The following is a 15,828-nucleotide window of genomic DNA, read 5'->3' as shown; positions in this document are numbered from 1 at the left end:
CTAGAACAAGCCAGGTAGTTCATAGCTCTTACCAAATCCTCATGAATCCAGGCAAAACACACACAAATGTATGATGGTGAATGGTTTATTCAGACTGTAAATAAAGGTTTTAGCAAACCATTCTGATGGGGGGGGGAAGGGGGCAGAAATCAACTAAGAAAACCAAACTGAAATGGGAACTCAGCAGCATTCAGATCCTTAAATCAACCTACATCTCTAAAAGCAATTAATCGGGTCCCATTTTACTGTGAAATTTCCTCCTACAGACTAGGTCCTGATACCTAGTTACATTACTCGTATATCCAGAGACCTGCCCACCTTATTCTGCAGAACCCACAGCGCTTTGAAGTCTTCTCAGACCTGACCTTTTGAAGCTTCCCAGATTGTAACTGCTGCTGCTACATTACCAATAGTTTCTAGTATAAAACCAAAAAATAAAATAGTTTGGACAGAACTCTTGGCTGAAAGACTTGGCGTGGACTGCTGATACCCAGGAACAGGAGCAGCATGGATAGATACTGTCGCCACAAGGACTCCCAGCTGCTTACAGCATGCTTGGTAGCTTCAGCCCATGGAGATCCACTGAGCACACCCAGACGCTGAGGCCCGACCCTTTCCCCATTGTATCTGCAGGCAGCCCTCAGCACCGCAAACTTCAGAGGCCTGCAGAGGACAGAGTGCCCCTTACAGAGCAGAGAATTCTCAACCTGTTTTCTTTCAGTTCACTGTTTTAAGCTTCTTGTTTGATACTTCCTGAGGGCTCTTGGCTTGTTTCCGTTTCTGGCATTGAGTTTCCTCATTCTCACCACCAGCCAGTTTGTCCAAGACTATCGCAGCCTCCTTCAGAAGGCGCTGCTCCCGTTTTTCCTTCCGCTCCTCCATTTCTACTATGTCATCTGCAAACAAAGCCTTCAGAGGTGGGATCAGCTTTGGGATAGTTGGAAAGTCACCAAAACGTACCTGAAATAAATTGGGCATAGGAGCAACTGTTTGAGAATTGGTTTTTTTGCTTTCCTCCCCACCCCTTTTGCCTGTTCAGCTGGCAGGACATTGCCCCTTACTCTGTACAGCACCCAACACTTGAAGGTCTTCAGTTGCACGTACACTAGGCAGGCAGGTGATCATTTTCAACCCTGCAACAGCCAGGCCACCAATCCCACATACCAAGTTACTTATACTTTCCTCACAGGAAAGGATGTGCACATAGTACAGCTTTAACTGGCTAGTGAGCTATTTTCACTGTACTGAATGCAGTTGTACAAAAAGCAGCTCTACAAGGTTTAGGTTCCCAGATGTCTTTTGCAGAAAGTCATTAAGACAGCACATGAACTATGAAGGCAGCAGGACTCGAAGTTAAAATACCTTTTCAGCTAGCAGTAGCAAACAGAATAAAGGTGACATGAGGCAAATATCTAGAATGTTAAGAATGGACAAGAGCCATTAGCACCTGTCTTGAAGTGAAACTGCCCACTGTGTGCCACCCATTCTCTCCCATGTCAGGGACACCTCCTGACAGCTGTAAAAGGAGCTGTTTCACAGAAAACTGCTCTCAAAAGGATGTAGTGTGTTAATACATCAGTAGAAATGGATAATTTAATTCATGAGCAGCCAGCTCTAAGTAGCACTGAAACCTTTCCCACAGTATGGATCAAAGCTGTCAACTTACCCTCATATGATCAAATGCAATTCCAACCTTCTCACTGAAGTCTTCACTGAACAGTGGGATCTTGGCATACCTCTGGCTGAAGTGATTGAGCATGATGAACTCTGCATTCATCTTCATCCCAATCTGAATTGCTTGGGAGGTTGTGCTGCAAAAGGAACAGAAACATGGCACTGTGCACATTTGTGACACACGGGCTGGCTAATGCTGCCTCTCCAACAGGCCGCAGCAGGCTGTGTCTTGCATCTAAGGTCACATCTCACCAACAGCAAGCACTAGATATAACACCTGCTGGGCACAAGGTGTCCTGCTCTTGCACACAAGCCCAGGCACCTTTTCCTCTGACAACTTGCACAGGTGACAAGTCTCCCACTTGCAAATGACTCAAGAGTGCAGGAAAGACACTAATTAACTTGAAGCTTAATTGTTAAGTGATTTACAAACTGGGGACAAACTCTCATCACTGGGGTGGCAGCAAGTTCAGCTTACGTACAAGAAGCTGCTCTCAAGGCTCCCCACTTCTGCTAGGGGCAGCACTCGCACCACTGGCTGAAAAGCCTTTTGAATTGTGCAGCTACTTGACAGGGGTAGGCAACCTTCTGACCTCCTGAGCTTAGTCCTCAAATGCAATCAAGCAGAGAGCCTTTCCTTTGGGCCAGTCTACTTCTAGAGTTATTACTGTCCACTTAAAAGCTTTCCTGATTTCTCTTTGGGAATGTTCAGGAAAGCTGTGAGAGTACAACTGCTACAGCTAGCAACATGCCAGTCTTAGTGCTGAAGAGCTCTGCGCACACCACAGCCTTGGGCCCTTCACCATCAGATCCGAGGTCTGTGCCCAGCTAAACGCTTTTACCTTCCTCACAGTGCTAAGACCGCAGAACACACCCCACCTGTGTGTTTTCTCTATAGCTTCTTTTTCCATGCCATCTTCCAGTGTTGCTTCATGGATCAGCAGAGTAGCATTTTTCCCTGTGTAAATAATTGTACATTCAATCTTCAGCTGAACACAAACTAGTTCCATTGCCTAAACAAGCCTGTGAAGTCTCATCTTCCATCCCCACCCCCCTTAGCCCTTCACTGGGTTGCAGGCATAGCACTAAGGGCTGGGGGTGCCCACTTCGGTTACTAAGTTCAAGGCCTTAATCAAATAAATTCTTCAGAGGGTTTTTGTCACCTACCCATTTTTACTAAGGCCATGCAGGGCATTGTGTCACCAGAATAGACTACTTTCCATCCAGATTTGTGAATCATCGAACATGCAAAAGCATTTTTACAGTGCTGGACTTCACAAGTCTGAAACTGAACAAGAAACAAGCATTACACCTCAGGTCCCCTCTTGCCCCTTGTTGTAGCACCTGGCCTTGTCAGGTCATGAGCTTACCTCAGCCAAGTCATAGATCTCTAACAAAGAGCTGACAAACCCTTTGACTTTAGGTTTGGTGTTCTCACAGCCTTTCACGAGAGACTGGGAAGTAACCATTCTGTGAGGGAGGGGAGAAAAGAGAACTAAGGACAGGTACAAAGTAAAACCTGATCTCACCTTTGAGCAGCCTATTTCTCACAGAAGTTGTCTTCAGTGCCTTACAAACAAAATATTTCAGTTCACTTATGTGTTCTTGCCTTTGCTTTCACTATCCAGCACCCCAGTAACTTCTTCAAACACTTCTTCCCCACTGCTCAATTCCCTCCCTTTCAGGAATCCTTTTACACTTGTCCAACTCCCCTTTCCTAATCTGCATGCAAGTTTCTTAAGTAGCACAACAGAATAACAAACCCTACCCTCTCCTTTGCAAGTCACGCATCACAATCCTACACAGTGGAAGGAGTCAGAGCAGCCTTCAATGAAGCGATGACATCTCCCCACATACCACACAGAACACTCACTTGATGTCTCTGAGAATTTCTTCACAGTGGTTGTGGTACTCATATAGCCAAGGCATGATCTGTTCTGGTGCTACAAGGAACAGAGGGCTAAAAGCCTGACCAAGGGAGGCCTGGAAAAGTAGAGGCAGAAGGAAAATCAGTACTATGTATACACCAAATCACAGAGAAGAATCGCCTAGGGAAAAGATGGTGCTTTTCCACCAATAAGGGGAAGTTCCCTTCCCCTCACTCCAAAGCAAGTTTAGGAGCAGTGAGACAACAGCACAACTTACAAAAGCTCTCCGCCTCTCCATCAGGATGTTCATCAAGCCCTGCAAAGGTAAGAAAACAACAGAAAGCTATAAACGTCTGGTGCATAAGTAGTAACAGTGCTGCAGCAACTCATCCAGGTGCAGTTTTTGGAAAATATACAGTCAGAAATACCTGACTACTGTTTTTCCAGTAACTACACCTAACTCAACTGCTGGAACACTATCACCACCTATGCCACAAGCTGATGACCAGCAGCCCACACAGAACATGTGCCTCTCAGCCTTTCTCAGTGCTATGTCTGCTCCCAAAAGAAAGGTGGAGGGCAGAAAGCCCCCAGTCAGCATCTCAGTCCCAGACTGGTTTCCAGACTGAAGACAGCAGACCAGTGAACAGCTTGGCTTCATCGGGCCCAATCTCAAACAGACCAACTGCTCCTTCTGTGACAGTTTATTGCAAAGCACTGAAGGAAGTTGGGTTGGACACTGATTAAAAAAAAAAAAAAAAGTGTTCGGATGATCCTGGCAAGTCTACAGGGACCACTAACAGGAAGCAAAAGGGGATTAGAAACAGACATGCAGCAGTGGCTGGGGAGCACAGAGGGGAAACTGCAGCCCTTAGGAGCCGGGCAGCCTACAACATTAACTGCAGCTACACACATCCAAATCCCAAGCAGCAGAGCAGGCCAGCACACAGCCCCTTCTCCTTCCAAGGCATTAAACCTACCGAATGATGATCGGTATGCATGTGAGACACAAACACAGCTGCTATGTTACACAGCTTTTGGTCAACTTGGTCTCCATAGTGGCGACAGAGCTGTCCAAACGTTCCTTCCCCACAGTCCAAGAGCAGGGATTGGGTAGAGCTGGCAAGACAAGCAAAGACATTTGGCAGTCATTGGATGAGTTCTGACCAGTGCCTATTCAGAGTGGGGGAATCTTTTGGGTTGGAGGTCAGAGAGTTCTCAGTGCTCTACCTCTATTGCTACTCCAGTCCTACTAGCCGAGGCTCTAGAAAGACTGCATAACTCATTCTGGTATTGTGTTGATGCTGAACACACTCTTAGGGCAGGCAGCAAAATGAACGAAGGCATTAAGTGCTTGTCTTTACAAGCAGCTCTCAAGTCTTCCCCACCTACAGAGAGACAGGTGCCTGAAACAGAAGTCCTACAGACTCCACCATAGGGGCACTCGCCTTGTGTGTCATTGACACTGTTGTCAAAACAGCCCTTGGGCAATACCCTTGAGATACTGAGCCTCCCTGAGCAAAACACATGTGAAATTAGGATTTACCTAATATTTACCAGCGTGGAACTGACATTTCGGATTTTCATTGGAATTGCTGATCCTGTTCCCAAGAATACAATTTCGGGATAAGCATCCATTTTTTCTGCAGAAGACACACAGTAAGAATTTGTAAGCAGGTGTTATCCACATACTGCCTAGTCAGACATGGTTCAGTTCAACAGCACAGCATCTCCAGAGTCTATATGCCCAGTACATTCCTTTTTGCCTGGCTCAGCCTCTGGCTTTCTCAATGTATCAGAATTTACAAGGGAAGACAGGGCAGGTACTATCAAGAAAGCACAGCAGAACACATAGCTGCATATACCAAGGAAGGCACAGGAAGAGTCTGCTTGCTGGAGAACACAGATCTGCTAATTCAAGAGGGACCTAGCTGCTGTTCCACAGTGCCCTAACTTTCTGGATGAGGATTCGTAGTGAGTCAGTGGTGCTGTACCATACCATAAAGCCTCACTACCACCAGTGCAACTGAAATTCAGAGAATGCCTTACAAGGAGCTAGTTCTAGAGGAGGACATCTCCCAAACATATGGGCTTGCACTTTGACTGCTATGACGGCATTCAATGCAAGTGGAGCTCTGGTCACCACAAATAACACACAAGTGCTACAACTCAAACTGTCCCCAACAGTGCTTAATCCCCAAATCTAGCAGTTTTAGAACAACAGAAACAGAAGACTGCATAACTCAACAGACACAATCTGAGTTTGGGCTCAGCCTGAAATCTACACAGCTCCAGCAGGACTTAAGAGCACCTCTCGGGCAGCAGGAAAACTGAACGTTCACAGCTCTGCTGGGCTCTAACGCGCTGGTTCATTAAGACCTCCTACTTGTCAGGACACTTAGCCAAGACAAGCTGCTGATCCTTACCTGGTACAGCAGGCAGGCTCTCTTTGCATTCCTTCACACGAGCCTGGAAGTCAGGGAGATCCAGGGCTTCAGCAACAAATGCATCATGATCACAGACAGTCACCGCATCTCTGAAAGAACAGGCCAGGTATCAGGATGGGGCATGGAATGGAACAACAACAACAAAAGAGCACCTTGCTCTGGAAGTAACTGTACCTTACAACAGCCTTACAACAAAGGGTCAAATCCTCTTTCCAGGTTTCATTTTGAGCAATGGCATATATTCATGAGTATGGCATGGGCCAGAAAGGCTTGGTTAGGCTGAGCCACCCCAGCAATATAATCATCCCACCAAACTGAAGGTGCTCATGTAAAAGCACTATGTTCCCCTGCACTGTCCAGGTCCAGAGGGCTGTCAGACACTAGAGGGCTCTGCAAAGCCCTGCATGGGAAGCAGGGAGACTCCTGGAAGAGCAATCCACAAAATTACACACAGCATGGTTGAGGCTGGCAGGGACCTCGAGATCAACTAGTCCAACACCCTTGCTCAAAAGCAGGGTCACCTAGAGCATGTTGCACAGCATCACAGCCAGGCAGCTTTTGAATATCTCCAGAGCACGAGACTCCACTGCCTCTCTGGGCAACCCGTTCCAGTGCTCTGTAACCCTCACAGTAAAGATGTTTTTCATATTCCCTCATATTCAGATGGAACTTCCTGTGTTTCAGTTTGTGCCCGTTGCTTCTCATCCTATGATTGGGCACCACTGAAAACAGCCTGGCTCTGCTGTCTTGACACCATCCCTTAAGATACGTATGCACATTGATAAAATCCCCTCTCAGCATTCTCTTCTCCAGACTAAACAGGCCCATCTCTCTCAGCCTTTCCTCATAAAAAATACATTCCATTTTCCTAACCATCTTCACTGGACAAGCTCCGGTACCTCCATGTCTCTCTCATACTGGGGAGCCCTAAACTGGATGCCATACTGAGGCCTCAACAGGGCTGAGTAGAGAAGAAGGATCACTTCCCTCAACCTGTCGACAACAGTTTTCCGAATGTACCCAAGGATAACAGTAGCCTTCTTGGCCACAAGGACACAATGCTGGTTCATGGAAAGGGCTCCAGGCACCAGTCAGAAGCTGGGGGGTCCTGTGTCCTCAGTCTGCATTATAGCGTATACAGTACAGCAGGCCTCCAAGTACCTTTAAAACAGAAACTTAAGCTCTTCTTTTTATCTGGGAACTCATTCTGCCTGAGAGCCAGAAATTCGAGTCTAGACAGCTGCTGTTCTCTTATATCATGTCCCTCTGCCCTCAAAAGCCTCATTCAACGGCTTTTCCTATTCATCCACGAAGCAAGCAACAATGTAGGAATCTGCATCTGTTTGACCACCTGCAGCTTTCAGCTGATACCAGGCTTTCTGGGTGTTCAAATGGTAGATTTTTCACCAGGCTTCCTGAACAATCTCTCTCTGCCACCATCTGCTCTGCCAGAGCCACAGTTGGGTGCGCAGCACTTAAGATCAAAGCAGAGGACAGAGGCAGGCACATGAGGCTACCAAAGCAAGGGATGAAAATCCTCCAAAACCACTGGCCAGGTGATGTTTTCAGCAGTTCACTCATCCACGTCCTCATATACCTTTTCTTAGGCTTTCAGGGACTGGGACAAGAATCTGCAAATGATACCTACATATTGCCTTCCTTCAGCATAGAGTAACATTGAAAACATGGCTCAAGCCACCACTCAAAAACTGGGAACCCACAAAGATTCCCACTGACCTCTGCCACTCCTGTTGGGGTCTGAACTGGTATTTCAAAAGGCACTCTCCTCGCACAATGGGCACTCTACATACAGCCTCTTCTTCCTACAGAGAGAAGTGACATTAAACACATGCTTCACTCAGGGGAGAGGTACACAGGCAAGCAGGGCCTTGCCTACCTTACTCTGGTAGGTGGTGAGCAGAGGGAAGATCTCTGGGTGGATGAGGTTCAGCTGGGTTTGAATCTTGTAGCTACGTGGGTTGTGCACTGCAGAGCACTTTTCATTGAGCACCAAGTGCTGAGTTCCAGGTCCAAATCTATAAGGCAACGATAAAATATACAAAGTTTTAGCCCTGTGATGCTGAGACCCAGCATCTAATCCTACTCTGGGAAGCACACACAACAGTGGCAATGCCCAACAACGACAAAGCCAAGTAGTCAGAAGGCCACGCACCTTTCCAGCCATTGCTGGTAACGGCTGTCCCGAAGCACTGATTCTGGAGTCATGTGAATAACCATGGCCACCTGGTTCTCAGGAAGCCCTTCCTGGTACCTGTAGCACATTCAAATACAGGAAGGATGGCTGAGCACTGATCCTTCATCACCCTGCTATCCCCCACCACTCCAGCCTTGGTACATCCCCCAGAAGAACGCAGACACAGATCTCAAGAGCACAGCCCAGGAGCTTGATGCTCCCCGCCACAGTGGGCCCAAGGCTCCCTTCTGAGGGCTCAAGCCAGTTGTTCGCAGACACCTCCCCTCTTCCACACAGGGCCTCTGCCCTCTTCCAGAAGCAACAACATAGGCAGAGCCTTTCAGAAGCCTGATGTGCCTCTGCACAAGCCCCACAGAGATGTTCGGTGTAGTCTAAGCATCCAGGCTCACCACACAGGAAAGCAACATCTGCTCTGCTCCACAGCACTACATCAGTGCAATTTTCCTCATCTGAAGGGCCTGGTAAGACAGGCCTGTCACAGTTACAGAACCCCACAGGTTCTGCACAGACATCTTCCCCCAAAAACCTCAGGTCACCCAGCTCTGCTACCTTCGGAAGGTCTCATTTTCACAGACAGCATCCACAAAGCCCTCGTGAGGACATTCCAGTACAATGAACACTGGGCCGGGATCAGTTGGGGTGCACAGTTCTTCAGGCGAGAGCTGCAAGCAGATACACAAAAACCACACCATGGTCAAGCTGTATAAGCTACCATTCATACACTGTCACATCAGGCTCAGCAGCTGTTCTACCAGCAAGCCCCAGCAGGTTGTCAGGACTCACAGAATCAGCACTAAGCAGCCTCACTCCACATTTGGCAAACAAGCCAATGCAGTTCTTGTTCCCATTCTGCCCTCCCAATACACAGGTTTGCATTTTGCTGTGTCACGGGAAATCTTAGTTCTGGTCTTAGAACAAGCAATAAGCCATGTCAAGAACGGAATTTTAGCAGCTTCTAGGTTCCCACTGCAGATTCAGGTGCTATTAACAGCTTGCTCAAGAATCACAGAATTGTAGAGGGTAGAAGGGACCTCAAGAGATCATCGGGTCCAACCCCCCTGCCAAAGCAGGTTCCTTAGAGCAGGTTGCCCAGGTAGGCATCCAGATAGGCCTTAAATATCTCCAGAGAAGGAGACTCCACAACCTCCCTGGGCAGCCTGTTCCAGTGCTCCGTCACCCTCACCGTGAAGAAGTTCTTTCACATGTTGGTGCGGAACTTCCTGTGCTCTATCTTGTGGCCACTGCCCCTTGTCCTGTCCCCACAAACCACTGAAAAGAGGTTGGCCACATCCCTCTGTCTCCCACACCTCAGGTATTTACAAACATTGATGAGATCCCCTCTCAGTCTTCTCCAGGCTGAACAGACCCAGGTCTCTCGGCCTTTCCTCACAGGGAAGATGCTCCAGGCCCCGGATCATCTTTGTGGCCCTCCACTGGACTCTTTCCAGGAGATCCCTGTCTTTCTTGTACTGGGGAGCCCAGAACTGGACACAGTACTCCAGGTGAGGCCTGACCAGGGCAGAGTAGAGGGGGAGGATCACCTCCCTCACCTGCTGGCCACGCTCCTTTTAATGCACACCAGGATCCCATTGGCCCTTTGATGTTCCTTCCCAGGTGCAGGACTCTACACTTGCTCTTGTTAAACCTCATTTGGTTTCTTCCTGCCCATCTCTCCAGCCTGTCCAGGTCTCACTGAATGGCAGCACAGCCTTCTGGCATGTCAGCCACTCCTCCCAGCTTTGTGTCATCGGTGTACTTGCTGAGGGCAGACACTATTCCCTCATCAAGGTCGTCGATGAAGATGTTGAACAAAACCGGACCCAGCACCAACCCCTGGGGAACACCGCTAGTCACAGGTCTCCAGCCAGACTCTGCACTGCTGATCACCACCCTCTGAGCTCGGCCAGTCAGACAGTTCTCAACCCACCTTACTGTCCACTCCTCTATCCCACACTTTCTCAGCTTTGCTAGCAGGATGTCATGGGAGCCAGTAATAAGGAGTATCAAAAAGAAAAGAGGCTCTGCAAAATTCTAATGACAAAGATATGTCAGTCCTATCCCCTAGGTTAGGATCTTCACTTACGGATCACCCATGACATGGACAGGGCAAACTCTGCCTCTCACTTCAAACTAACATCTGAGTAAGACCCTGCACACAGGAACCACTTAAAATCTGTGGTCTAAGAGCTGAAAAAAGAGTAAGGAGGCAACAACAGCTACACAAGCACTCAAACACCAAATTTAAAACACACAGGGATCAACTCCATTCATTCAAGGAGTCGGCTCTGAGGACTTGCGATGGAGAGGCTCAGAAGCCCTAACAAACTGCAGGCATACATCCATAGCCACAAATGAACTTGTGTCAGAGCTACTTCTCTATTCACACCCCTGCAACAGCCCCAGTGTCACAGGAGCCACTTTCAGCAACAGCTTGGGGCTGAAAACAAGGGCCAGTCACCAGAAGTAGCCACTCAAAGCTCAGAAACAGCAGAAGAAGAAACACATTAGCAGAGATGAGAGGGAATAAGCAGAAAACCATCACCCATCCTTGCCTTAAGAACAAGGATTAAAAAACAGACAAACAAAACCCACCCACAGCTGGAATTGTCCCAATGCCCACTTGTAACCAGTCTTTTTCTGCGGTATGCTGTGCCATCCTCCTGCCTTCACTGGACCCCCAGGACGACACTAAACCATAGCAGAAAACACACATTCGTCTTACCTCCCTGCCTTCGAAAGTGATGCTCTCCCCATTTTTAAGAGCTGTAATTATGGGCAGAATGGCTGGAGTTCCCCTGAAAACAAGGCCACCGAAACTTTTAGCTTGGCATCATCAATACGCCTGGGCTTGCCCCATCCCACAGGCTGGGCTCCTGTACTTACACTGGCAGCCCCATCTCCTGTGCTTTAACTGCTAGAAATTTTCCCTTCCTTGGATGAATCTGAAAAAGTTAAAACAACCACAGAAATTATGAGTTACATAAAAAACATTAAACCATGCCGGGAAATAAGATCCATGTTCTTCCAGTTTAGCTGTTTCCCCAGAAGCCAAGGGATTTTTTCATTATTTCCCCCTTTTCCCTTCAATACAAGATCCTGAGAAACAAAGCCTTCCCCACTGTTCCAGTTAAGACGAGGGAAATCCAGTGTTCTGTATGTACACCATTCTGGAGACATGAAACAGCAAGTTTTTAACAAATCATCTTCTAGACAAGAAGGCGGAGTAGTTTTATACAATGTTCCACAGGCAGCAGTCTAACTTAGTCCCCAGAAGCTATCACCAGACCTTTTGGTTCTCCAGGATCATGTTACTGCTTCTCTCTTTCTGTTTTACTGATGCAAGTGGGACAGACTTCCCCTAACATAAGCATCAAGTAAGAATGGAACTTGTATACTCTTAGTTGGCTGCTTTTTACAAAGTGCCACTGGAAAAAAAAAAAAAAGTTTACACTGGTTCCTACTCATACTACAGCTCCTCTGACCTTTGCAGAGTAGAACCACAAATACCTTTTGAAGCCCTGCATGGAAATACTACTGCCAAGTATATCTATTTAGCAAGATAAAATATTGATCAAGAGATCTCTGTGGTCAAGCATACTTTACAAAGGAAAGCCATCACCAGATCAGGATGCCTGCTGGCACGTTTCTGCTCATCACCTGCAAAAGAAAGCAAAACTACTGAGTATCTTCAATGACTGCCACTTCCCTTAAAGCTAAGATGATTTTTTTTTTTTGCTGTAGCAATAACAGAAGCAACATCATCCAGCCAACTTGCAGCTATCAGGAAAGTGTTCCAAGCACCTAAGACCAGAGAATCCACAGCTTCAGGTACAAAATTAAAATAAATAAAACACAAGTTTGAAAATTTATCAATCCCAATATCCACTCATAATTATATTGCAAAGGCTGGAGCACCCACTCCAGCCAGGAGTAAATCACTACACTGTCTAAGCACACCCCAGGCAGGAATCATGCCCTATTTCTAGGCCTTAATAGTTCTGCATCAAGTTCCAAAGTACCAGAACTCAATTTGCTCATTGTAATTCTGCAGCTGAGCTCCTCTACAGACCTCACTGCCACAAGACAAACAGCTTGGAGGACGTATGACCGTTCTTAATTTGCTTTTATTTCAAGAAAGGTAAGAGTTTTCCATTGTTTTTACCTGTTTCCTTTGGGCTTTCTCTTCCTTTGCCCTCATCCAGGCTTGGATGCGCAGCTCTTGGAGATCCAGGCTCTGTGTCACCTTTTGGACTATTTTCACCTTGTGCTGATAATCCTGGACTCTGAGGAAACATACTTTCAGCATCTAGTGGTTTTCCTGTCCCAGATTGAAGAAAACGAGACAAATCACTCAAATTAGACAAATAGGAAAAGCATGGGCAGTATTTCCTCTTCCATGACATTCATGTTCAAACTGTACCAGAAGACAGTTTGACTGTCTCCCCCCAGTTTGACTTGCTCTTGCATGCACCAGCCTCTTAAACGTCTGACAGCACCTGAAGTCCTTCAGGTTCTCTCAAAACAGCTAGACTCTGCCAAAGTTATGTCTGTGCCCTAAGTATTGCAGCCTTCAGTAGTAAGAAAACTCAGCTGGCTAATAAAGCCAGATTCAGTCATGTTTCACATGCCATTCTCTACCCACAACAAAAGGAACAAAGGCTGACTCAGCATGTCTTCTTTCTTTGAAAGAGATCCTTCTGCTGAGGACAAGTAAATTCATAAGCCTCTCCTTACTCAAGCTTGCAAAGCTTGCAAGCTTGCTATTTGAATCACCTTAAGTACAATTACTGAACAAGTGCTTTTCCTGTCTGCCTATAGCATCACATGCTCACCTATAAGAGGTATTTGGTGGACTGTCATCGTCTCATCCTTATATTCCAGCTCTGTGTGCAACTGCATAGCTGAAAAGAAATCAGAAACAGTCACTGAGAAGTTCAAAAGAACATATTCATGCTCTACAAGAATATCAGAAAAGCATATTTTCCTCTGTTAAACAAAACCTGCTGAACGTCTCCCTTTCCTTTCCCCACCCCACTGCAAAGATCAAAGAATAATTAAAGCTCTTAACAGTCCACTGACCACATTAACAGTCCTTAACACCATGGTAAACAAGCTCACTGGCAGACTCTGGGAGCAAACTGCCTTAACACTGCTTTAAACCTGAGTTCCATCAGCTAGTCTGGCAGACTGGCAGCTGCCTGACAGAACCAGAGTTAGAAACACTTTTTTCTTCCAAGCAGTTCCTGGGATGGGTTTGGACACTGCATCAGATCAAAACATCTATTTAAAACCACCTTCGAATGGATGTAACTAGAGTCTTTATTCTGAAGTTGTTAACATTCAATGCAGCTTTAGCTACAGCTGAAACAAAAACTTAAAAGCTTACGTTAGCTGCGCTCCCCTGATGTACCTACCTAAATCCATTCTTTTAAGGGGTCCAGGAAAGAGCCGAATTGCTTTCAAGTAGTTTTGCTGGAAAAGAAACAGTGAGTCAGGAGGCCACCCCTCAGCAGTTCAAACTACAAGTACCACTTTCAGAAGTTAAAACTTACTTTCATGAAGCCAAGGCATCAACACCCCTCGAGAGAAAACTGGCAGCACGCAGCCAGCCAGAAAGCACCGGGCAGGTGTCCCACCTCCAGTGGGCATCACCAATTCAGACAAAGAAAAATGAAGAACCATTCCTCCCATCCCTTGAATCACCATTCCCTCCCACTAAATACTGAGAAGAAATTAAATAAGGAGGAAGACTGGAAAATTTCTGCTTAAGGCAATCATTACCAGCTTAATACCATGGCTTGGCTGGCTATCAGATACCAACTTCCTATCAAAAGAGGACGTGGGGAGGAAGAGCAGTCAGGAGAACAAAGGATGCTCTTTTTTGTTCCTGAAATTTTCCAGAATACTAACTGACAAGAAAACTTTAGAAGAAGCCTGGTGCTGTCTCGCGCGTCACTGAAAAGATTTGTTTTTTAAACCTTCCCAGCAGAGTCTTCAGACTGGCATTAAATCAGGCCGGCACCTTATACCTCTAAGATGATTCATCGATACCTCTAAGATGATTCACTGCCTTGACACCAGCTCTCCCAGTTGCAAAGTAAGCATCAATATGTGAAGGCTTTTCTCCCCTTTCTGCAAGCTTCCACTACTTACCAGCTTTGGTGGCCCTAGGAAAACACATCTTTGAAGCCCCATAGCCTTTAATGTGAGAATCATACCTAAAACACAGCAGAGAAACAGCTTTATCACAGACCCACTGACAGATCGTACCAGAAAGCTCCCTCTTGCTGCCAAGGAGCACTGGGCATCTTGTGAAGACCAGGCCCAAACCCGGATCCAAACTCAATTCTGCCACAGCCTTGTGGAAGTTTCAATGAGTTGCATATCTCTGCAGACACAGACAATACCTACAGATCTTGAAAACACCCACGGATCTCGATAGCCATAACGTGAGATAAGTTACCTGGGGAGCCTGTTAACCTCCTACTTTTTCGGGGAGATTCCCAGCATCGTAATGAACAAAATCCTAGACGATCTGCTCTGACCTCAGCCTACTTTGAGAACAAGCACGGAGCAGAACCCTTCCACCGTAAATCGGCCCGACTCACGAACGTCTCCGGGCTGGGCTGGCAGCGCCTGCTCTCCGCAGCCCCTGGGGCCGGCAGCGCCTCTCCCCCCGGGCGCCCCGCGCTCTGACCCCGCCGCCGGCCCCAGCCCTGGCCCCTGCCCCCCCCCGGAGCCCCCCCCCCGCCGCTCACCCGGCAGCCCGCCGACGTTGGCCCACGCCAGCCTGCTGAGGAAGACGCAGTCCAGGTGCGAGATCTTCAGCCTGCCGACACAGCGGGCGCTCAGCGGGGCCCGGCGCCGCCCGGCCCGGCCCGGCCCCGCACCCTTGGCGCTGCTCACCTGTGCTCCTGCATGGCCCGCTGCGCGCCCTCGCCGCAGTTGAAGAGGTACCTGCGGGGAGGCCGCCGTCAGCGCCGGCCGCCGAGCCCCCGCCCCCCGCCCCGCGCCGCCCCCGGCCCCGGCGCCTCGCTCACCGGTTGAACTCGGAGAAGACGAACACGGAGGCCCCCGCGTCGCGGCCGCCCGCGGCCACCACCTGCGCGTACACCGTGCTGGGCCCCCCCAGCGCCGCGCCCGCGCCGCGCCGCCGCTCGCGGGCCCACACGTGCCGCGGGACGCCCCGGGGCCGCCGCGAGCCGCCCCCCGGCCCCGGCCCCGGCCCCGGCCCCGGTCCCTCAGCCATGGCCATGGCCCTGCCCGCGCCCCCCCGCCCCGCCAGGCCGGCCCGCAGCGCCCGCGCCAGCCTCCACATGCGCCGCGCCGCCGCCCCCGCCACGTGACGAGGGAGAGCCAATGAGAAGGGAACGGCGGCCCCCGGGGGAGCGGCCGCTGTCACGTGACGGGGGTTCGCCAATGGGAATCGCCCCGCCTGGGGCTGCGCTGAGGGGCGGGGCCCAGCGGGTGCTCGCGGGCGCCCAGCACCGCCCCCCCCCCGCCGCCTGAGCCGGGCCGGGCCCCGCGGGCGGGGGCGTCCCAATGGCGGCGGGCGGGGGGCCGGGGGGCGGGCCCTGTCCCCAGCGTGTCCGAGGCCCCGCTCACGAGGCCCCGAGCAGCCCGG

At 49.0% G+C, this 15,828-nt stretch overlaps 1 protein-coding gene across 3 annotated transcripts; it reads right to left on the bottom strand.

The window, feature by feature from the left end:
* Positions 1-69: 69 nt before the first annotated feature.
* On the bottom strand, positions 70-15,520 carry ELAC2 (elaC ribonuclease Z 2). 3 transcript variants are annotated; one of them, XM_068654548.1, is made up of 24 exons: positions 15,245-15,520; positions 15,111-15,161; positions 14,963-15,033; positions 14,358-14,422; positions 13,619-13,676; positions 13,037-13,105; positions 12,367-12,522; positions 11,803-11,861; positions 11,088-11,146; positions 10,927-10,999; positions 8,754-8,866; positions 8,163-8,261; positions 7,887-8,025; positions 7,727-7,812; positions 5,969-6,078; positions 5,089-5,185; positions 4,523-4,661; positions 3,820-3,858; positions 3,548-3,657; positions 3,045-3,144; positions 2,842-2,962; positions 2,554-2,632; positions 1,667-1,811; positions 70-960 (listed from the first exon to the last, which is right to left on the bottom strand). In XM_068654548.1, the coding sequence occupies exons 1-24, from the start codon at positions 15,457-15,459 to the stop codon at positions 718-720; spliced, it is 2,496 nt and encodes an 831-aa protein (XP_068510649.1). In that variant the 5' UTR covers positions 15,460-15,520; the 3' UTR covers positions 70-717. The 3 variants fall into 3 exon arrangements, with proteins under 3 accessions (XP_068510649.1, XP_068510651.1, XP_068510650.1); XM_068654550.1 differs by lacking the exons at positions 14,358-14,422; positions 15,245-15,520 and having other exon boundaries at positions 15,111-15,167; XM_068654549.1 differs by lacking the exons at positions 14,358-14,422; positions 14,963-15,033; positions 15,111-15,161; positions 15,245-15,520 and adding an exon at positions 14,475-14,916.
* Between the last annotated feature and the right edge of the window lie 308 nt (positions 15,521-15,828).

The sequence above is a fragment of the Anas acuta genome, chromosome 18 (genome assembly GCF_963932015.1).
Source record: "Anas acuta chromosome 18, bAnaAcu1.1, whole genome shotgun sequence".
NCBI lineage: Eukaryota > Metazoa > Chordata > Aves > Anseriformes > Anatidae > Anas > Anas acuta.
This window is presented reverse-complemented; position numbering and strand designations above follow the sequence as displayed.

What these genes read in the sequence shown, in the direction of transcription:
- ELAC2 (XM_068654548.1), bottom strand. Translation starts at nt 15,459, where the DNA reads ATGGCCATGGCTGAGGGACCGGGGCCGGGGCCGGGGCCGGGGCCGGGG. An exon ending in CCACCAAATACCTCTTATAG is followed by an intron (nt 12,523 to 13,036) that starts GTGAGCATGTGA and finishes AATCTGGGACAG; the next exon opens with GAAAACCACTAGATGCTGAA. An exon ending in GCTATAGAGAAAACACACAG is followed by an intron (nt 1,812 to 2,553) that starts GTGGGGTGTGTT and finishes TTCCTTTTGCAG; the next exon opens with CACAACCTCCCAAGCAATTC.